Source organism: Marmota marmota, unplaced genomic scaffold (genome assembly GCF_001458135.2).
Source record: "Marmota marmota marmota unplaced genomic scaffold, marMar, whole genome shotgun sequence".
Taxonomy (NCBI): Eukaryota; Metazoa; Chordata; class Mammalia; order Rodentia; family Sciuridae; genus Marmota; species Marmota marmota.
The window spans coordinates 21,229,754-21,253,676 of NW_026000005.1; the positions used below are offsets into that span (position 1 = coordinate 21,229,754).

Here is a 23,923-nt window from a genome sequence, read left to right on the forward strand (position 1 = left end):
GGTATGTTGGTTGAGTTCTCTTAGATCAATGAGCAAGGACTATAGGGTAGATAATTTATTTATAAAGGGACCCCAGGAAATACCCATAGAGGAGTAGGGTATAAAGTCAGGGAAGAAAAGTCATTAAAAGTGTGATCAAGCGAGTAAATACTGTGAGTGGCAATTGGATGGTAATCCCATGGGGTAAGAAGGAACACAGGAATGGAGGTATTTAAATACCAATGTTGCTGCAGGTCCTTGGTTAAGGGCCATTCCTGAGAGCATTTCTTCTGGCCTTTCCAGCCTGCTCCAGGTAGACTTTCAGATAGCAAGGATAGGTGCTAGCAGTTGGCCCAGAGTACACCAGAATGGAAAGCACCGAGGTGATATATGTGGGTAGGGCAATGATAACATTTCTTATAGTAGCATAAAAAAGAATAAATTAGGATTTTTTAAAAGAAGCATTTAAGGGGCTGGGTTTGTGGCTTAGTGGTAGAGCGCTCACCTAGCATGCAAGAGGCACTAGGTTCGATCCTCAGCACCATATAAATGTAAAATAAAGATATTGTGTCCATCTAAAACTTAAGAATAAATATTTTTTAAAAAGGAAGCAGCAGCATTTAAAATTAGTTGTTTAAGACTGGGGTATTGAATCTGATTGGGCTGCAAACCACTGTCTAGACACTAAATCAATTATGGGGTTGAGCAGGAAATCTGTCTAAAAGATAAAAAGATCATTATTACATTGTCTCTAAATTCTACAGCAGTGAGAACGGCTCAGAAATTTGCACAGAATTTTCAGCTGCTTTCCCATACACATTCTTTTCCAGTCACACTGAAGTATTTTACTAGATTTCACCAAAACCTGACATTGTTGTGCCTTTCCTTTGCCCACTCCACTCTAGATCCAGCCCAGCCAGGTTAAACTGGGTCTTTTCCTGTGTTCTGCTTTTTTTTTTTTTTTTTCCCAAAAATCCTGAGTAGGTATATTGGAAAGGGAGGGCCTGCCAGATAGGCAAAAGTCAGAGCAGACAGATGGGGCTGATACCAGGCAACCTCTTAAAACCTGTTAGCCTAGCATGTCCCACAAATCACTATCCTTGGTAAAACAGCACAGATTAAATAAGCCAATGTTGTTTGCACATAAGATGGACCACATTTCTTCCATATTTAATGCCTAAATGATAACACACTGAATGAAGCCTACTCATTCAGTAGACAAGGGCACTGGAGACTGATTTCTGATATGAATGTATGAGGCAACAGCTGACAAGGCAAGTGCCTGGATATACTGACCTTAACCTTTTGTCCTATCAGACTTCAAAACTGGGGCAATGGGCATCTTAGAGAAAATAAAATACAACACTTTTATTTCCAGATAAGGACACTGACTTTAAAAAAGCAACAGTAGACCCAGCCACATGCAATTCTGGGTGATTAAGTAACACATGAATAACCAGTTCTCTTGTCATGGATTTAGAAGCTGCAGTACTGTCGCTGACTCCTAAGGCATTTGTCTTAAATATTATTTTAGAATTATTTCTATTAGCTTTCTAAAGTGCACTAACTACTATTCAATGATCCAACCTACTACCCCTTTTATCCTGTCTTTAAAATAATGCTTTTTAGCTGACAAACACTGAAAAAAAAAAAAAAAAACACTTGAAGACTTAATGAGAAATGGTCCCTATGATAACGACTGGCTTCCAGAGTCTAATGCTATTGTATAGGACTGGGATAAATGCTCAGTTTTACTCAAACTCCATGACAGCCCATTATTCCATATTTAAAGAAATGGTTTCTCAAAGCAGAACTTCTTCTTCCAAAGTCATATAATTCTCCATATTTGAGTTGCTCTGAAATTCAACTATTTGAATTAGATTATCCAGAATGATATTTTAGCTATTAAAAATGAACAGACATGCTAGACAGTTATAGGAGGTATCTCTGGTAACTGAGGATTATTTGCAGTATCTTACCTGTAAGACTGAACATGCAAGGTTGCTCCTATGCAGACAAAACCTTGAGTGGAAAATACTATGGGCTATTAGCTGCCAAAGTCACCTGACTGCTCTAAATAAAACCTCTGCACATCCTCTTTGATTTAATCCACACACAGACCTAACCTAGCCTAACCATGAACTCATAAGCTTCCTCTGCCACAAATCTTAAAATATTCCTTAGTCTAAACATCTAATTTATAATTTTCAACCTTTACCTAGTATTTTCTTACATTGTCACAAGTTAACACTCACACACACAATTTTTGTTAACTATTTCAGGATAACAATCTACAACAGAAGGTGGCATTTTTTATTTTAATGAAAAAAACAAAAGCAAAAACCCTGTAGGCACTTGGAGTAAACTAACCCCATTAGCCTTATTTTCTCATGTTCTGGTGGGAAAACAATGGGACTCTTCTGCCAGTAATAAAGAGAGAGCACCATCAAAAACAGCTCCTTCTGGTCTGTTCTGTCAAGACTCTGTTCTGAATTTAACAATTAGCCAGCCCATGCTTGATTCTCAGATAGGAGCTACAGTAGGGAACCCAGCAATATCCATGGGGGCATTGGTTCCGGGGCTGCCTGCTGATATGCAAGTTTGCAGATGCTCAAGTTCCTTTTATAAGACAGCACAGTACTTGCACATAACCTATGCACTACTGTAAATCATCTCTAGGTTTCTTACAGTATCCAACACAACACAAATGCCATGAGGTTATTATACTGTATTGTTTAGGAAATAACGACAAGGAAAAACAAAGTCTGTACATGTTCAGTACAGATGCAATGTTTTTTCATGAATATTTTCCACCCATGGCCGACTCCACGATGTTATCCACAGATAGAGGTCAACTGTATTTCTGGTATTTGAAAATTTATATTACAGGATATAGTCAGTGGAAAGAGCACTTTGACAAAGATATCACACAAAGAACATGAGAAAGGGTGAAGAGCAAATGGCAATTATTAAAAGGTTTTCCAGCCCTGTTATCCCAATTAAACACATAGTTTTCTTCATCTCTCCACTGCAGAGGGAAATACAAGCTGGGAACTTAAGACATTTGTGTTTTGAGCACAGAATGGTTTATCAAAAGCACTTAATTTTTATGCAGTTTTCATTTTCAACTAACTTTTTTATTTTTGAGAACGACCAATGCCTAACCCAGCTAGGAAACACCTCTGGCAGCTGTAGTCAGAAAATGCGTTGGGACTACAGGAGGGGTTTTAGGATGGGATACCAGCTCCAGAATTGAGCAAATCATACACTCCTTGTTGAAAAGTGAGCAAATCACAGATACCTGCAGCCAAGAGGTGCTGTGAGCATTGGTGCAAGTGAAAGATCGCCATCAACTGTTGGTACAAGTGAAAGATCGCCATCAACTGTTGCGTGAGTGCTAGGTATTTCTATTTATAGATACTGGCCCGGTTATTTAGGGCTTCCCCCAAAAGAACTGGAAATTCAGGTCTCTTTTAACATGCAATCTGAAAATAAAATATACAATGAAGAATCTAAAGTATTTGGATAGTTTCATTCAAGACTCCAAGTAAAAGGATGAATTGTAACATGTTTTTCTTAGAACTAAGATAGCCTACCATCCTTTGTCCATTTCCACATATTATCCCTGTCTCTTAATGAGCTAGATATTCAATAATTTGTCTTTATCAGCCAAATGAGGCATTTGTGTGGTTGTTCAGAAAGACAAAACAATCCCCAGTGGAAATGCAAAGTGTTTAACATAGACAAATCTTTAAGAACTGGTCCCTTTCCTACTACAAGTGTGTACATTCCAATAGAAGGCATGGCGAAATGGAAAGGCTCCTTGAGAAAACATTACAACTAATCATTACCTGATGCCTAATGTTTCTCACCAAACTTTTATTCCTTACCCTTTCCATGAATCTATTTAGGGTAACTATCAACAACTATCAAATACACCATTTTTTCCCCAAGAAATACTAGATTTAAGACTTGTCCTAGGATCTTTAGGATCAGAAAGTTAATCTGTTCTTTGCTAGCAAAGGTGCTGTAATTATTGGTTTATGTTTAAAGAGAGAGATCTCTAAAGTCCTAAAAGTTCCTCTGAGGTCAAAAAGGCATAAATTACAATATGGGCAGAGGAAATACTGGGTTTCTTTTAAATTTTTAGGCTGCCCTGTGTCATTTCTTCTGTAATCATAAAACCACCTCATAAAGATGAATGTTTTTTATTATGAAAATCGCTGTTACAAGCCAACATTCCAAAACAGTATTTTAACAAACACTTGTCTTGATTATAAAGTAGAACAGAAACCATGATCCTTTTTCAAAAGTAATTAACATCAGCTGAGTCACTTCACATAAATCAGGACACTCCATATGTTCACCGCAGTGGGTAGGAGATGAGATGAGGGAGAGCACCTATGTTATCCAAAACAGCTACTAGTGTTACTGGTACAGTGTAAACCAAAAACTTACAGTAAGACATTTTTTAAAAAAGAAAACACTAAACTGATGAGGTGCCACAATACTTTAGAGATGGAAACAGTCAAAGCTTATATTCTTTTCTTTCCATCTTGGGTTCAGTGTGAGGTATAGGGAAGAACCACAACACTAGGTTGGGGATCGATGCAGTTCTTTGCTTCTGTATTTCCCAAACTTCAGTCCTGCTCCAAAACAACAGCTTGTATGCAGAAGCTCTTCAGGCTGCCAGTCACAGGCCTCGGAATACAGCATTTACACATGGACAAATAAGGGTTCCACAGCAGCTGAGTGGTGCTTCAATTCCAGTGTACTCAACTTCCTGCAGCATATTGAGGAAACCAAAACCAAAATTCCTATGTTCCTTTCACTCAGCAGGCAGAAGGCTCCTATTTAGATTCATTCTGTGTCTTGGGTCAGGATGTGGTAGTCACTACATAGAATCTCTCCCATCATGAATATCCTGGTGGAAAAGCTTAGAAAAAGTTAAAACTGCAGTTCAAAAATTCCTCCTTCCCCTCTCTAAGCAAAGAAGCATAACACACACATGATTGGAAGGGATCTAAAAAGGCATGGTGTGGCTACTACAGTTTTTAGTACAATCTGCTCCTTGCAAAGAGATCTGGGGTAACTGCAGATGGATTCAGGCAAACCAGAAACTCAAAAATATTCATTATTAACTTCTTTAATGCAAGAAGCGATGCTGGGAACTTGCCTTACAAATCCACGTGGCTGACATACCCTTCACTGCAGGAAGGGATATCCTCTTTTTCCAAATAGATGCATGAAATTTCTGGGACTTAACACAGGCCAAGCACTGGTCTGATTGATTTCTACCTTCTTTTCCATCCTCCCTTTAAACTAGTCTTTTTTGTTTTGTTTTGTTTTTTTCCTGAGCTCAGGGCTCTAATTTTTAGTAAGGCTCTGAAATAACAACCAAAATAACACAGTCCTTTTCAATTTTCAACACCATTCTTTTTCACCACTACAAAGATTCCAGATGGTGCTGTGACCCTTGGTAGATGATAATCCAGTTTTCAAGCTATTATGCAGCCTAGTTAAGCTTCTCACGCTGAATCTGGTAGTAACATGCCTGGAAAAAAGTTCAAAATAATTTTCAAATTTACTTTTAAAGAAATTACATAAACAAAGCAATGAAATATGTAACTAAAGAAAGAAAAATCCCTCATTAAAAACTAGTGACCCAACAAATTCAGTTGCTTACACTTTTCCCTGTTCCTGTCAAGTCCCCCATACAATGGCTATTTCTTGTCTAGTTGTAATTAATACAGATAAAATTCTGCATTTTTTCCTCTAATTCTAAAACAAACAAAAAAACTTCTTACAAGATGTATAATATTCTTCATCAAGTAGAAATACCATAATGAACCACTTATGATTCAGCAGAATATACTGATCTTTTAAAGGTATGCTAGAACAACTGTCATCAGAATCACCTGGGACATTTAACAAACAGAGATTAAGCATCACTGCAAATCTAGTGAGCCAGAATTCCCAGGAATCCATTTTTAAAGAAACACCCTCAATGTTTCTGAAAGTGCCTAGGTCTGGGAATAATTCATACTATAAAGAACACCACATTCAGATAATATATACCATTTTTCTTTTTTTAACTCCTTAGGATAAATTCCCAGGAGTAAGATTACTCAGTCAGATTCAACATATCTGTTAATAACAATTTATAGCAATTGTAATTATAACAGCAAAGGATGACAGCTATTTACCCACTGTCAATGTGGGAAATGATTTCACTATAAAGCCACCAGCACTGGGCATAATTTTAACACATGCTAATTAAGCAAGCACAAAATGATATCTTATTTAATCAGCAGTACTTAGATTTTCAGCAAGTTTGAGCATTTTTCCACATCTAAACTCACTCATTTAGTCTCTTGTTCTCTGTTTAGAGGCACTCTTCACGTAACAAATACTAGTAATGCAAGCAATTTGCAGCCAGTGTCTCCTAGTTTCCCCCCTTTTTCAGTCTGTTTAATAGAAATGTTAATGATTTTAACTACAAATTTTAAAAGTTGTCAGAAATCTGACATTAAATTCTATGTTTTTTTCTTATTTCAATTTACCTGTTTTTCTTCTCTCTTCCTTTCTGTTTAAACCCCAAAGCATCTATAACTTGCTAGTCTACCCATCCCCCAAACTGCTAATAAGCTTTATCATTTATTAAATAATTCCTCTCTTTTCCATTTTTTTATTTGCCTTTTCCATTTTTGATGCTTCTATTTTCATGAGAAATTTTTATTATAGTGCTGTCTATACAGGGGTTATTGCTTAGGTATTATTTATTTCTATGACAGCAACATACTATTTCATCTGAATTATTATAATTTCATGATATTCCATTAACTGACAGAGTGAATCTATTTTTCCTCCCTCTTCTTTTGAAGATATTCTGTCTGTTGCTCTTCTGATAAACTTTAGAGTAATTCTACGAAATTCCAAGAAAAAATTTAAGGTGGGAAGTGAAAATTACTTCTAATAAATCCCTAGAGGGTATTCAGATCAGAGAGCCTCATGTAACCTATTGGTTATAGTAAATACAAGTGAAAGAAAAAGATGGAATTCAAATTCATTATTTTCATGTTGCCTCTGTGTCTTTCCTTAGTTTCATTACATAGCTATACTGCTGGATACTTTTTAGGACACTAAGAATCCTCTCTGCTTCTTTTCTAGAGTTATTTATATAAATGTAAGCATTTATGATCACTTGAAATGTTCAATTTACAAAGAACATTGGATAATGAATAATTTGCTTTAGTATTTTGAAGAATAACTGACTAATCCTACTTTTCTTCAAAATGTTATCATGCTTTTAAATATCAATAACGTGCTTTTCTAAAGGTATTTAATGTTTGCAGTAAAAATTTTCTCTAAAGAAGAAAACAGTTAATGACAGGTTTATAATATAGTACATGAAGGACAATTTTTATTATTAACTAATACCTACACTCACCTTCAAGGTGGTGAACATTATGCCCTGTTCCCCATGCTGAAGATAGGGGTCCATCAGATCCTCAATGAGATGTACCTCAGAGCCTAAATTCCTAATCCTGTCCCAAAGAGAAAAAGATGCTAAGTTATTTCTGCTTACAAGTCTATCTTCCTTTTTAATCTAGGATGGGAAGAGAAAGAACAATTCAATAAAAAGATAATACCAAGGCTGGGGATATAGCTCAGTGGTAGAACACTTGCCTAGAAGTATGAGGCCATGTGTTCAGCCCCCAGGACCCCAATAACAAAAGGAAAAAAGGTAATGTCATGGTGGAATGGATTAAGAGAGTGGATTGTTTTTCCCCCTGGTAAGAGAGCATATTCTTGGCATCAGTTCAACAAAAGTAAAAAGCAGACTCGTTAAATAATGATTTAATAGTAATAAAGTCAGAAAAGATAAGCTACCTGGCCCGTAGCACCACATATAAGAAAACAGGGAACAAGTCATCCATGGACCACAAAAAGTCTTCCTGCAGCGATGCCAGGACACTCTGAGAGATCTCCTCAAAAGTCTGCTGGATAACCTTAAGTTTGTCTGATGGGGTAAATGTTGTGCTGTTGTGGGAAACAAAACAAAACAAAAATATATCCTCTCAAAGATAGATGTGTGTGTGTGTGTGTGTGTAGATACATAGCAAAGACCAGATCTTAATATAATATCTTAATAAACTAACCACTACTTTGTGTGATTTCTCCATAAATCACAGACTTATTACCTGATCTGCTGCAGACACTCTACTGCTGAGGCAAAGCAAGCATCTTTTGTGGTTGGCAAAACCTACAAAATAAATTAACAAGGGTCAGAGAGGAGAGTTGTCTTTTTCAACAAAAATAAGTGCTGCTGATGGAAGAGTGCAGCTCACTGGTGGGTAACGGATCCAAGTAAAATGGAATTTTTTTTGCTATCTTGAATCCTTCATGGCAAAGAAAAATACAGTTACAGAGGAAACTAAATTCTACTATACCTTTTTACTCTCTCCAAGGATTGACAAGGTCACTGGCCAAAATTTCCTAGAATGAAATCCATAAATTATTAATATATAGTTACTATGATAGAAAGATCCCCATAAAAACAGTTGACAGCTATATTTGCTTCCTGGTTCTCATTAAAAATGACTTCTGCCGATTGGCTAAGCTTTAATAAACATTCCAGAAGTGATTTAAGAGTTTCTAAGAGATGGGCATAGTGGCACATGCCTTTTATCCCAGCATTTCTCCTCTTATACCAGCAGCTTGGGAGGCTAAGGCAGGAGGATTAAAAGTTCAAGGCTAGCCTCAGCAATTTAAAAGACAGTCTCAAAATAAAAAATAATCTGGGGATGTAGCTCAGTGGTTAAGTGCCCCTGGGTTCAATCCTTGGCACCAAAAAAAAAAAAAAAAATTCTATTATATTTCTACGGGATTTATAATTCTATACTTCAACAACCCTGTACACTAATAGGTACTGGCCAAAATCTTTCCTTCATTCAGTTTCATCTAATTTTTACTTATTACTATGTTATTGCACTATGGGAGGGGGGATGTTGAAAACTGTCCAATTAAAGTTCATTCACTTTTTTTGATAGCACAATACATAATCATGAAACAGGTAAGAGATCAGCTTTATCACTACAGGAGAAAAAAGTCAATGATTATTATTTAGCATTCTCCAGGACCAGCAGAAGTTTCTTTAAGTATATCCAGAATATTAAATTACAAATTGCAGATGGGAAAAAAAGGAAGAATGCCAAAAACTGAATACAATTACTTTTATTTCTGAGGAATATGAATATAAAATGTTTTTGAGCTAGGTGTAGGGTGCACACCTGTAATCCCGGCTGGTGAGGCAGGAAGATCAAAGCTAGCCTCAGTAATTTAGCGAGTACCTAAGCAACTCAGTGAAAACCTGTCTCTAAATAAAATATATTTAAAAGGGTTGGGGGGAGCTGGGGATGTGACTCAATGGGGAAGTACCCTTGGGTTCAATCCTTGGTACCAAAAAAGTATTTTGTTTTAAAGAAGTACAAAATAGCAAGATAACTGATATTTAACCTATATATACATAATAAAAATCACATTGATAATAAGCAGTTTCATACTCATCTCCAAATACTCTCAGAAGTAAGAAATATTAAATATCACTATATTGCTAAATAAGATATACAAATAAGTACATAAACTACAAGTCATATATATGTAAAAATAGATACTGAAGTACCAGACTCCTGATAAACATGATAGAGCTTCAATTAAAACCTTTTGGTTCTGTTCATAACTGTTGTCCTTACCTCTGTACTCCAAGAAAACCCAGGAGAGCAATATCTGGCTGCTTGTTTAGTCGCAGAACACATTCCCAGTAAATGTCTTCCTCGCGATCATTGTCCAAAGCATAAAGCATGAACAGAGGTGGATAGAGGCGGGGGAGCAGCACAGGAAGCAGTAATCCAGAACTTGTTACAACGTAACTACACAATATTAGAACCAAATATAGAATCAAAGAGAGTTGCAGTTTCTAAAAGTCAAAAGTATGAATGGAAAATTTTAAGGAAATTATAATGCTACTCTCCTCTTTACATACAGAATTGACAGAAGGAACTCATCTATGGCTCCAGAGCTTCATCTTGGTCCAATTAAGAATTCTATTCAATAACTCAAAATCTAACTGAAAATCCACTATGTTTATACTTTGAGGCTGCTTTCTTTGGGATTATTCTTGGTAAGTATTATTTGTGGTTGCTTGGTAAGTATTATTTGTGGTTGCTAATAGAACTAAAGACCTTAGGTTCCCCTAAGGTCTTTAGTTCTATTAGAGATCTCCTAACCCAATTACGTCATTGTAGAAATGAAGAAACTGATCTAGGAATCTTTGGATAGGATCATCTAGCTCTCACACCCTTTCTTCACCATCTCACCCAACTGCATTTACCCTGGCTCTGGTGATTCAGATCTGGAATCCGACTTTCCTGTACAAAATGACTTCCTTTCTGACGGCAGAGGAGCAGAGAGAGGAATTGTGCTGCCCTCTTCTGGAAGTTCAGGAAATAAGAACCTAAGAAAGAATAATAAATATAACTGTACTCTGAGTGGCTGCAAAGAGTAAAAATACATTTCCATTAATTAATCCATTTCAAGGCCTATAAAATCAAACTCTATCATCAAGTAAGTATTTTATTTCTTTGAGGTTCTTAACTGATGCTTCCTACAGAATAAAACAGAGTGCAGCTAGTGTCTGACATAATGGTGCACACCTGTAATCCCAGCAGTATAGGGAAGCCAAGGCAGGAGGATCACAGGTTCAAAGCCAGCCTCGGCAATTTAGTGAGGCCCTCAGCAACTTAATGAGGCTTTGTCTCAAAATAAAAAACGAAAATGGCTGCAGATGTAGCTCAGTGGTAAAGTACCTCTGAATTAAATCTCTAGAACCAAAACAGTGCAGTTAGTTAATAATATTTTAAAACCTTTATTTGCTGTGCTTTTATCCTGCTTAATTACTAAGAAATGAAAATTTATGATCTATACAAGGTATGTATTTCTTTTGGCAAAGCTTATTTGAGGTTATTATGTACTAACTCTGACCAGAAATCATTATTCTTAGAGTACATGCAAATACTAGTGGATATTACTTATCTGTTCAAAATTAAGGAAAAAAATGGTTTTAAGTAGTAGAAAACTCAATGTAAAATTTGAAAGTGAAGATGCTGAAAGCTAATTTTCAAATGACCAAGAGACTAAATTATTGAGGTTGTTTTTTTCCCTAGGTTTTCTGGAGACTTTCCCCCAGATTTATCTAACTTCTCGTATGCCTGTGGCCTCTACCATAAATAAGTTTATTGTCCTCTTTATTTTTATAGACTTAAATCTCCACCCTTCAAAAGTACCTGATAATCTCTATTTGTGTAGACTTTTATACCTTGCCTCTTCCTCTGCCCAAATTTTATAGTTGGGAAATTAATAAATGTCATGAAATTTATCTTCATTATTCACATCTACCTAATGTCATCTGAAACACTTCCAGCTCAGAGATTTTGGAGATGGGTGCGGAGAGTGGGATGGGGGTGGTTTACTGGAGCAATCCAGAGGTGCTCTACACTGAGCTACATCCCCAGCCCTTTCTACTTTTTGAGACAAGGTCTTGTTAAACTGACAAACCTGGCTTCAAACTTGTGATTCTCCTGCCTTGTCCACCTCAGCTGATGGGATTATAGGGCACATTCCACTGTACCCGTTCCAACTCAGTTATCTTTTAAGTGGGACAGACTGTTCCCTCAAAACCTGAAACACTTCCTTACCTTGTTCAAAGTCTCTGTTCAAATATTACCTGACTAGTTAGGCTTCCCTGACCTTCTATTAACATAGCAGCATCTTATCTCTAGCCATCTCATTCCCTTCCTTATTTTTCTCTAAAGTGCTAATCACCCTGATATCCCATTTTTTTATTTGCATAGAGCAGTTTATTTTTGTTTTGTTTTGATTTTTTTGTTTGTTTTTTGCCATGTTCACTGATAAATTCCCTCAAAGCAGAGAATGGTCGGTAACATACAGAAATACTCAATAGATTATTTGTTGAAAAAAATAATATATATGATGCCGTTGTCAATGGACAGGCATCATATATGTTAATAATAATCAGGCACAAAAATTTATGTCAAACCTCATCCATTTTGTGGTTAGGTTTTAGAGGCATGCTTAGAACTTAAATACAAATAAGAAGACAACTACATTTCATACCAACTAGAATTGGAAACAGACAAATATTTATTTTAACCTTCTGAAACACTTAATAAGCAAGAAAACATAAAAGGAAATAAGTAACAATGGCTAAGGTTCATATTTTTTTATTGTTTATAGAATAAACAATTTTTTTTGAAAAATCTTTTTTGACATACTGGGAGTTGAACCCAGGACTTTACATTTGTTAAGCAAGCACTCTACCACTGGGCTATATTCTCAGCCCTTTTCATTTTATTTTGAGACATGGTCTTGCTAGGTTGCCCAGGCTGGCTTTATTAAACTTGTGAGCTTTCCAAGCAGTGCCACTGTGCCCAACTCATTATTTAATCTATTTAAGGACCTATGGCATAAAATCATTTTTTTGATGAATAATTTCCACGATAAATGGTAACATTTATTATTCTTCACAAAGTTGTAATATCTAGATTTAGGGTGAAGATACCCAGGCATTAATATACATTACTACTCTCTAACTTTCAGACTTCAATGAACAGATCTTTTACCTCACCAGCTGGAAGATTCGCTTAAGATAGGACTTAATCTCCTTTACTGCCTCCTGCAATAATCGGCGGTTGGCTCCCACGCCCACATATGTCATTCTATATACTGCAACTAGTGTCTCCACAAGCCTGCCCAGAGGGTGCAGAGGAGTGTCACAGGCCTGAGCAGGAAAAGAACCAAGGAAGTCAGTCAACACACATTAATAACAAGATCAATCAATAACAAGCAATTCATAAAGAGTAAATAATAAGCAATTTCATAAACAGTAAACAATTTTCAAAATGTCAGGAGTCATTTTATAGATCAGGAAAATTCAAATATTTTAACTTTTCTGAAAGTATTAAGTCTATCCAAATTATACAGAGTTGAAGTTTCTAATCTTTTCTCTCTCTTCTTTTTTAAATGATAGATACTAACTGCACACCTGTATAGGGAACAGTATGCTACTGCGGGGTATGTTTACACACTGCATATTGATAAACTGAGGATACTGAGGTTATCCATCATCTCCAACATTTATCATTTCTTTGTGATGAGAACATTCCAAATCCTCTCTCCAGCTATTTGCAACTATATGATACAATCCTTTAAGCATAATTGCCCTCTGTGTAACAGAACACCATCCCTTACTCATCCACAATGAAAAAAACTACTAAGTCATAAAAAAGTACAAAATTCTGTCATTGTAGCAATATGAATGAACTTGAAGATCACAATATTTAGAGAAATAAGCCAGCTGGGGGCACATGCCTATAATCCCAGCAACTCAGAAGCTGAGGAGGAAGGTTGCAAGTTGAAAGCCAGCCTCAGCAACTTATCGAGGTCCTATCTCAATGTAGAAAATAAAAGAGGGCTGGGGATATGACTCAGTGATTAAGTACCCCTGGATTAAATCCCTAGTACCTCCACCCCAATAAAGACAAATACCACATGTTCTCACTCATATGTGAAACCTAAATGTGTTGAAGTCACAGAACTAGAGAGTAGAAAAATTAGAGTTCCTAATCTTCTTAATCAAAGAATGTTTTTAACATCTTTGATATGTATTTCCTTCCTGCACCCCCTACCAATGCTTATCATACTTTGAACTCTAGCTGATCTTACAGGGTTGAGAAAGAACTAAAGAGTATTTTAGAGGGTGAGGACATTGTGCTTTATATATGATCTCTAGTTTGCTAATGTTAGTAACAAAAAGCCACTTTAAATTCTTGTCTTAAGTTTTCAAGAACTCTCTCAAATACCTTACAAAACTCAAAAAGTCTTATCCTAATAATGGGATAATCTTCATGTAGAAATGTGATCTTAGTACTCAAGAGAATTTGCAAAAGAAATACTCAGAAAGTAAAACCAGGATTAGGTTAACATTTGCATAATGTTATTGTAGTTTCATTATTAATTCACAAAACCAATGTAATTCAAACTCCAGTTTACCTTTATTAAGTACTTCTTGATGTCATCATATTTCTCCACAGAGAAGGCACCAACATGCTGTGGAATGAATTCCAAACTTTCTAATGTCTGAGTTTGTGAACGACTTAGTATTTCTGGACTGTAAAAAGGGAAAGGAAAGCCATTATGTATTTCACATTAAGAAAGCAAATAAGTGTAAATGTACACACGAAACATAGTTATGAACTAAGGATGAAGTAGAACATCAAGCAAAGTATTGGGCCCAGATAAGTTCAAAAATGGTAAACAACCTGCCATTAGTTACCCTGTTAACATAGCACTCATTCAAATGGCATTTAAGATTACTTCATACCAACTACAATAAATTAATGATTTTGCTCCAATCTAAAACATGGTGTTGAGAAATCTGTGACATTAGTTTGAAAAGAAAATTGATCATAGACCTGTTTAGACTGATAAGAGGAAAATGGAATAAAAACGGGGGAGGAGCTGAGGGAAAAGGAAAATAAATCAAAGGGCAAAGAAAGAAATGAAAATGAGCTCAAGAGGCAAGCTGATGAGAGCATTCCAACAGCTGGCAAGGGAAGCACCTAATGGGTAAAGGAATGTTTTGGATGGAAAGGCTAATGACAAATCACATGCTAGAAACCAAGAGAAACTTTTGGCAAAGGCACTCTATTGTTATAATACAACCAATTGGAAATTGGAAACAGCACATAATCATTATTATATTACTTAAGATAAATAAGATCTTTGTGGTTGCAATGTGGCTTTATGTACAAGTCCGTTCATTCTCAATTCTCAGGAATACCCACTGGCAGTTAAGCAAGGTTAGCTGAAGGGCTATCGGCTAAGGTCTACACCAACAGCTCTACAATGAAAACTGATCATTTGCATCACACACAAGGGCCAGTCCATGATTATAGTCAATTCTGGAAGTTCTAATTTCTTCCACTGCAGAATAGAAGGTAATAATCATGAACTACATTAATGAAACATTATAATCAATACCTCTTTATCCCAAATATTTTATAAAAAAGACTTTCATACATTTAATTTCTTAAAAATAAAATACACAGAAAAACAGCAAGAAAAAAAGATAATATAGTTTATTTTAAATCCCAATCAAAAATGGAATTGAATACCTTTTGGGACTCAGTATATACCTTTTGGGTACTGAATTAGAAGCTAGATTAACCTCTCTGGGCTAGAATAAAGTCTACTTGTTAGACTTTATTGTGAGATATTTAAACTTCCTGAAAATTTTTTCAACCTCTGGAATTTCTATGTGATTATATTGAGCTCAGTATTTCAGTTACTTGAAAATTGATAATTTAGAGAATTAAGTAATTTTTAGGAAACCACAATATTTGATTACTCAGAGCAAACATTTATATTCTGAATAAATGGACACTTGATGAATTTTCTTTCCTCAATTCCTGAGTATTAGAAAGCAACTGATACATGTAAATGAAAGTTGGCATAAATCTAACAATAAAGGAATAGCTCAAATAACTACTTAGAATTACACAAGTAGTTTAGTAAGGGTTTTGCTATAGGGATTAGTAAATTCTTTAGGTCCAAATGCTAAACAATCCTTATGGGAGTTGTTAGCTAAATTTTAAAAATAAGGAAATAAAAAAGGCAGTTGGAAAAATGCAGGAGAAAAACAAGAAAAGAGAGAAAGATTTAAAAGTTCATCTGTAACTTTCCTTTTAGCACAAAACAGTTGTGCCATTTCTTTCTGGCCTCCAAGTTTTCTGACAAGAATCAACATGCAGTCGTTTGAGCTGCTGTTTCCTTATGTATGATAAAACACTTTTCTCTAGTTGCTTTCAAGATCGTTATTCTTTGAATCTAAATATGACACCTTTGTATATAAAGATTTTTCCAGGATGGAGTTTGCTTAGCTTATTGAATCTATGGATTCATATTTTTTCACCAAACTTGGGAAATTCTTCTATTGTTTCTTTAAAAAATAGTTAACCCCACAATCTTTTACCCTTTCTTTTAGAATTCTCAGGACACAAATTTAGACCCATAGATCTCAAGGCTTTATCCTTTTTTTCCCCCACTGTTTTTCTTCTCTGTTGTTCTGCCTGGCTAATTCCTACTGACCTGTTTTCAAGTTCACTGGCTCTTACGCTGCCATTTCTATTCTGCTTCTGAGTCCATATGGCGAATGATTTTGGTTACTGTATTTTTCAACTCTGCAACTTCTATTTGGTTCTTAATTATGTTTTTTATAATTTCTTTGCTGACTTTTTCAGTTCTAATATTTATTTCAAGGATTCTGTGATTGTTCACTTCAGAATTTTTAGAACAGCTGCTTCAAAGTTCTTTTAGGCACCAATAAAAAATTAAAAATAAATAAGCAAATAAAGTTCTTGTCAGACAACTCTAACATCTACATCATTTCATTGTTGGTGTCTGTTGACTGTCTCCCCTAATGAATTGAGGTTTTCATGTTTACTCTGGATCTTGTTTATATCCTATGGAGAATACTGACATGAATAAAATAGTTATCTTTTTGCCTGCATTGTTATCTTTAGAATAACTTGTTTGTAAGGCTGGCCCTTGGCTGGAGCCTAGGAACTCAGCTTGTTAAAAGTTCTCTGTACTGATAAGGGTATATGCTGTCCACAGATGTATTAACAGTGTGATTTATGGTGAACATCTGCTTTCCGTCTGTGACTGTAGAAGTTTGGTAGGTGCCAGGCGTAGGGTACCAATGTGACCAGTTACATTGGGTACCAATGTGCTTCCCTGGGCCGGAACATTGTACATATGTAACTGCATTTTACTGCTGGGAAAAGTGTGTGCTTTGGTGTGACCACTCACAGAAAGGAGAACGTGGGAAGTTCACCTGTGGAATCCTCTACACTCTACCTCTTTCTTCCCTTCTCATGGAGCTATGTACCCATGTTGCCTTAATCTTACTTGTGAGTGTGATTATATTCTGAGTCTTGTGAATTAGTGAAAGTGTAGATAATCTTGGGAATCTCTAAAACAACCAACATTTTAGTCTTTTGTAGGCTAAAATAGCCTCTGTAATCCTATTTAGGTCTGAACTGTGAATGTAGCATTTAACAGTCAGTCTGGAACTGACCTATTAGCTCAGTTCTCAAAGTCTTTGATAAATTAATTAAAACCAAACAGATGTGGATGCAGGTCTGAGGGGACCCCAGGAGTTCATGAACAACTTTATGGGGTTATTTCCAGAGCTTTTCTCTCTCCTTTACCTCCCTGGCATTTTCAGGTTCTCAGGACTTCCTGTTTAAGTACTCCAGCCAGAAAATGCCAACTTCCATGAATGTGCCATATCTAGGACTGAATGATGGGAGAACAGAGTCCCCTGTCCACCCAAAATGGAATTTAACCTTGCCTCTTGGACCTGATAATCTATCAATAGAGGAACAAGATTCCATTCCTTTGGAGTTATGCTTCCTGTTAATGGCTGCTCTATCCACTGCCATTGTTACCTCTGCTAGAGACTACAGCAGGAGAGACTGGGGAAAAGGAAGGGGAAGAAAACCAGGTGCACAAGCTCTGTTCTGAGTTTTAGGAGTCCTTATCTCACTCCTTGAGTCAGAAGCAGAGGACATTTTCTAGATCTCTTGTCTGTCTGCTTACTTTAGGTTGCATTGAGTTCAAGCTGAGAAACACTGGGGCAAAAACTCAGTACTAACTTGCTACTAACCACTGGTTTGGTGGCACTTTGAATTTAGAAGTTCTTCACTTCATTGTTGATATTTACTTTTCAGAATTTTCAAATAGCTATCAAGTATTCTGTTCAGGTCTTATTTGAGTTTAATAGAAGATAAGGGAGGTATGCTTTAATCCATCTTACACAGAAGGAATACATGATTAACTTTTAAATGAAATTGTAGTTTATAGTTGAATGTACAGAGCCTTGACTAGTTCTAAGTTACATCTTCCTAATGCTATGTCCTGTGCTGGGTAGGCAAGTGCTCACCTGTCTCTGTGCTGGCGCCGATTGGTGGTCAAGGCCACAGCAATATTGTCCCAGGCTTTCCAAACATCCCCTTGGCCTGGGCTCTCACAGCCCAGCTGATGCCAGCATTCATCAAATACTGCTCTCCACTTTTCGTCAGCAGCCACTGCCAGGTTTCCTAGCTTCCTGCTAATAAATCCATAGCAACCCATTATCACTTCTTTTGTACAATATCATTCTGAAAAATAAAAACTTTCTAATATACAATTGAGAACAGTTCTGTGACTAAAACTGTTTAGTTCTACTTTAAAAACACTGAATGAAAATTTAGAAGGGATGCTTTTTACCTAATTAATGTTTATTAAATATTAAAAGTTTATGGATTTTTTAAGCTTAAACCACATCAGAATTGACTTGTCTGCCTCCTACATTTCCACAGAATTTATTTTGTAACATTGATTCATGTTAAAAAAAAGGGCTTCCTGAACTTAGCATAGTCAATGATGAGAATTGTGAAATATATCACACAGAGGGTTTAAAAAATACCCTAAAAATAAGCATAGTACAGAAGACACATCCAGCTCCCATTGGAATAAAGAATCTGAGATAATACCAAAAAATAAAAAGCAAAGCTAATAAAAGAAAGGCATAGGGCAAAACCTTGGAAGAAAAAATAGATTTAGGTTTTGACTTTTTAACTCATATGCAGATGGTACTAGTCCACATGGGGTGGGCATATATCTATCTGTCTGCTGATCTTTACTTTTCAAATTAAAGTTGTGAAGGGATTTTATTTAAGAATGTTCTTTTAGTCAGTTGGACACCTGCAACATTAACAGTTGGATTACTCTTATCCCTAGTAACTTTTATTTTAAACATCTATTACTAAGACTTAAAATTTAAGCCAAGACTATAGATTTAGCTATCTATACAGTGTCAGTTCACAATTTTGGAGTTTCACGGTTTTACAATGATGACTTTAAAAACTTGATTTTTCTTTTAAAATATTAACCAGCTTTGATGAAAGCAAAACAACTCAAACATTCAATAATTAATCCAGAATTAACATCAGTTACTCACAAAACTTTGGGTTTGTCTTTGTCATTCTCATACAGACTAGGTTTAAAGTAGGTTCCAGTGATTTTTATCCCAGATCCCCATTCTCCACTAAAGTATCCTTCAATATAATCTCCATTTGGCATGGTCAGTGTTCCCTAGGTAAAGTTAGAGGGAAAAAAAATGTGGACTTAGAGGGATTATTTTCAATTTTAAAAATTAAGAGCCCAAACCACTAAATTGTTAACAATTTTCTTTTTAATTTGATTTTACCAGTCTCCAATTCTTTGATAAACAACAACAACAACAACAAAATATATATATATATATGCAAGTCCAAAAAATGTAGGAAAATAACCCATGGGTGAAAGAAAAAAAATCCACAGGAAAAGTTGGAAAACATTTTTAGATGTATGAACATCTAAACCCTATTAAAATTTATGGAATCAGGCTAAAGCAGTACTTAGGAGGAAATTTACAGCTGTTAATACCTGTCTAGGAAAATTAGTAAATCTCAAATCAGTAATATGAAATTCTACCTTATAAAACTAGAACAAGGGGAACAAACAAAAGCCAAAGCAAGAAGCTGAAAGGAATAAAGACTAGAGCAGAAATCAATGAAACAGAAGACCAAAAAAAAAAAAAAAAAAAAAACAGAGATAAAAATCTTCTTATAAAGTAATGCTCAGGTCCAGGTGACTTTTCTGGTGAACTCTTCCAAACACTCAAAAGAAGAAATAATACCAGGGCATCATGAACTCAGGAAACAAGAGAGAAACTTCTCAACTTGTATCAAAGAGACTGGGAGTATAATAGAATGCTTGCCTAATAGAATGTATCATGAGGCCCTGGGTTCAATCACTAGTGTAGTTCTGGAGGGACAGGAAATGGAATGGGTTGGGGGGCACATGAGAAAAGAAAACTACAAACTATTACCTTTCAGAAATATAGATGCAAAAATCCTCCATAAAATATGAAATGGCTTATGCTTTACAGTCCCAATACTCAGGGGGCTAAGGCAAGACAACCACTTGAGCCCAAGAATTTGAGATCAGCTTAAGTAACATAACAAGAACCTATTTTTTAAAAAAATCCAGCAATATATAAAAGGATTATATACCCACGACCAAGTATAATTTACCCCAGAAAAGCAAAGTTGGTTTCACATCAGAAAAGCAACCAATATAATACTGATAAAATAACAGACAAAAACTATATGTTCATCTCAATAGATGCAGAAAACCTTCTTTAACAAAAATGCTTTTTGCCTAAAACAGGGAACAATGTAAAGATGTTCACTCTTCATGACTGCTTTTTCTATTTCTATGAGGAATGTCATTGGGATTGGGATTGGAATTGCATTAAATCAGTATAGTGCTTTTAGTAGTATGGTCATTTTGATAATATTAATTCTGCCTATCCAAGAGCAAGGTAGATCTTTCCATTTTCTAAGGTCTTCTTTGATTTCTTTCTTTAGGGTTCTGTACTTTTCATTAGCTCTTTCACCTCTTTCGTTAAGTTGATTCCCAAGTATTTTACTTTATTTTTTTGAGGCTATTGTAAATGGGGTAGTTTTCCTTTCTGAGGATTCATCACTGATATACAGAAATGCCTTTGATTTATGGGTGTTGATCCTGCTATTTTGCTGAATCCATTTACTAGTTCTACAAGTTTTCTGGTGGAATTTTTTGGGTCTTCTAGGTATAGAATCATATTATCAGCAAATAGTGCAAATGTAAGTTCTTCTTTTCCTATGTGTATACCTTTAATTTCTTTCATTTAATTGCTCTGGCCAGTGTTTCAAGAACTATGTTAAGTAGGAGTGGTGAAAGAGGGCATCCCTGTCTTGTTCCAGTTTTTAGAGGGAATACCTTAAATTTTTTTCCACTTAGAATAATGTTGGCCTGGGGCTAGGCATAGATAACCTTTATGATGTTGAGATATGTTCTTGTTATCCCTAATTTTTCAAGTGTTTTGAACATGAAGGGGTGCTGTTTTTTATCAAATGCTTTTTCTGCATCTATGGAGATGATCATATGATTCTTGAAGTCTATTGATGTGATGAATTACATTTATTGATTTCTGTATGTTGAACCAACCTTGTATCCCTGGGATGAATTCCACTTGATTGCAAATCAAAACTACTCTAAGATTTCATCTCACTCCAGTCAGAATGGCAGCTATTATGAATACAAACAACAAGAAGTGTTGGTGAGGATGTGGGGAAAAAGGTATACTCATGCACTGCTGGTGGGACTGAAAATTGGTGCAGCCAATATATGGAAAGCAGTATGGAGATTTCTTAGAAAATTGGAAATGGAACCACCATTTGACCCAGTCTATACCCAAAGGACTTAAAAACGGCATACTACAGGGACACAGCCACATCAATGTTTATAGCAGCATAATTCACAATAGCTGAACTGTGGAAGCAACCTAGATGCTCTTCAATAGATGAATGGAAAAAAAAATGTGGCATATATACAAAATGAAATATTACTCAGCAACAAAAGAGAATAAAACAATGGCATTTGCAGGTAAATGGATGGAATTAGAGAAGATAATGCTAAGTGAAGTTAGCCAATCCCAAAAAACCAAATGCCGAATGTTTTCTCTGATATAAGGAGGCTGATTCATAGTGGGTTAGGGAGAGGAAGCATGAATAGATGAACTCTAGATAGGGCAGAGGATTTGGAAGGGAAGGGAGGGAAGATGGGATTATAAATGGTGGTGGGATGTGATGGATATTATTATCCAATGTACATATATGAAGACACAAATTGGTGTGAATATACTTTGTACACAATCAGAGATATGAAAAATTGTGCTCTATATGTGTAATATGAATTATAATGCATTCTGCTGTCATATATAAATTTTAAAAATTAATTTTAAAAAAAAGATGTTCACTTTACCACATCCATTCAACGTTTTACTGGGGATTCAAGACAGTGTAAAAGAAGAACCCAAACTGTCTTTATTTGTAGATGACATGATTCTGTATACAAGAAATCCTAATAAGTCTACAAAACCAAGCACCAGAACTAATAATAAATGAGCAAGGTTTCAGGATATAAGAACAAAATACAATATCAACTATATTTTTATATTATAGCAATGAACAATCTAAAAATAAAATTAAGAAAACAATTCTCTTTACAATAGCATTATACCTAGGAAGAAATTTAGCCACAGAAACACAAGACATGTACGCTGAAAACTACACACTGCTGAGAGAAATTAAAAACCTATGTAAACTGTGAGATGTTCAACATTTATGGGTTGAAAGATTTCAAAAATTATTAATATATCAATTCTCTCCAAAACTGATCAGCAAAAACTGATTCAACAGATCACTATCAAAATCTCAACAGGATTTACTGCAGAGTTTGACAAGCCAACCCTAAAATTTATACAAAAAGACAAAAGATCCAGAGTAACCAAAGAAACCTTGAAAAAGAACAAGATTGAATGATTTACACTTCTTAATTTTAAACCTACTGGAAAGCTGTAGTAATCAAGATAATGCAATATTAACACAAAAAGAGACATATTAATCAGTATAATATAATTGAGAGTTCAGAAATAAACAATTTTACGATCAATTAATTCTAACAAAGGTATCAAGAAGATTCAGCAGGAAAAGGTGTTGGGCAATTAGCCATCCACAAACAAAAAGAGGAATTTAGACTTATATCACCCACAAAAATTACCACAAAGTAAACCACAGGCCTAAATGGAAGAAGTTAAAAAACTATAAATCTATTGTTTATTTATTTTTACAGTACTGGGATTGAACCCAGGATCTCAAATATACATTGGCTGGTGGGAATATAAAATAGTGTAGCCGGTTTGGAAAACATTTTTGCAGTTTCTTAATATGTTAAACATCATTTACCATATAACCCAGCAATTGCAAATATGTACACACAAGAAATTGTATTTGAATGCTTATAGTAGCACTATTTGCAACAGTCTAGAGTTAGAAATATCCCAGTGTCCATCAAACTAGCAAAAGGATAATATGTGATTTTGGAATACCATTCAGCAATAAAAAGGAATAAAGTACAACACATGCCGCAATTTGGAAATTCTATGGTAACTGTCAAAAATACTATAGTAAGTTTCAAAAAACACAAAGAAGAAACCACATGCATGATTCCATTTATAAGAAAAGTCCAGAAAAAGCAAATCTACAGCATAATAAAGTCCACTTCCATTGCTTGGTCCTGGAGGTAGAAACGGGAGTGACTGTGAGTGGCAGGAGGGATCTTTTCAGATGACAGACGTGTTCTAAAACTAGGATGCGGTGATGACTACATAACTATTTTCTTCAAATAGGTGTTATGTACACTTAAAAGCAGTGAATCTTATGGTATATAAATTAGTTTCTTTAAAGTCAAGAAAAATTGGCAAAAGAATGTATTAGGGAGACAAATAAAAAAGTTCCAACCTTTCCACTAAGAGTCCAGTCATCAGAAAATTCTCCTTCGTAGATAGTATCATCTTCAGAAAGTAAAACCCCATTTCCCTATGTGAAGAAACGAAACAAAATCATAACACACAAAAGGTGAGTACTGAGAGTATGTTCAGCCATGCCCAGAGCTTAATATAATCTTAAAGACAGGAGAATAGCACCAAGAAGGTAGAATACTAATAAAAAGATGATTTAAAAGTCAGTGTGAACACTTCACTCACCATCATTTTATTAAGGTGGAAGTTGCCTTCATAGTACAATCCAAACTGAGTAACAACCACACCATTCCCTTGACACACATCATCCTGCCACATTCCCATGTACTTTTCTCCCCTGCATAGAAATAA

General features: G+C 35.5%; 1 protein-coding gene across 6 annotated transcripts in view; it reads right to left on the reverse strand.

Annotated features, from left to right (window-relative positions):
- Nucleotides 1-4,171: 4,171 nt before the first annotated feature.
- Nucleotides 4,172-23,923, reverse strand: part of Als2 (alsin Rho guanine nucleotide exchange factor ALS2) — a 72,361-nt gene continuing 52,609 nt past the window's right edge. For 4 of the 6 annotated variants that reach the window (XM_015481265.2, XM_048808320.1, XM_015481266.2 and 1 more), the window contains 13 exons: nt 23,798-23,909; nt 23,553-23,630; nt 19,124-19,257; nt 18,065-18,232; nt 14,110-14,227; nt 12,681-12,838; nt 10,373-10,495; nt 9,735-9,911; nt 8,433-8,478; nt 8,184-8,245; nt 7,873-8,022; nt 7,430-7,526; nt 4,172-5,533 (listed from right to left, as the gene is read on the reverse strand). In XM_015481265.2, coding sequence (XP_015336751.1) covers nt 5,495-5,533; nt 7,430-7,526; nt 7,873-8,022; nt 8,184-8,245; nt 8,433-8,478; nt 9,735-9,911; nt 10,373-10,495; nt 12,681-12,838; nt 14,110-14,227; nt 18,065-18,232; nt 19,124-19,257; nt 23,553-23,630; nt 23,798-23,909 — 1,462 coding nt within the window. In that variant the 3' untranslated portion in view covers nt 4,172-5,494. Of the gene's footprint in view, nt 5,534-7,429; nt 7,527-7,872; nt 8,023-8,183; nt 8,246-8,432; nt 8,479-9,734; nt 9,959-10,372; nt 10,496-12,680; nt 12,839-14,109; nt 14,228-18,064; nt 18,233-19,123; nt 19,258-23,552; nt 23,631-23,797; nt 23,910-23,923 lie in introns of those variants that run through there. The other 2 variants (XM_015481268.2, XM_015481269.2) reach the window with 2 other exon arrangements.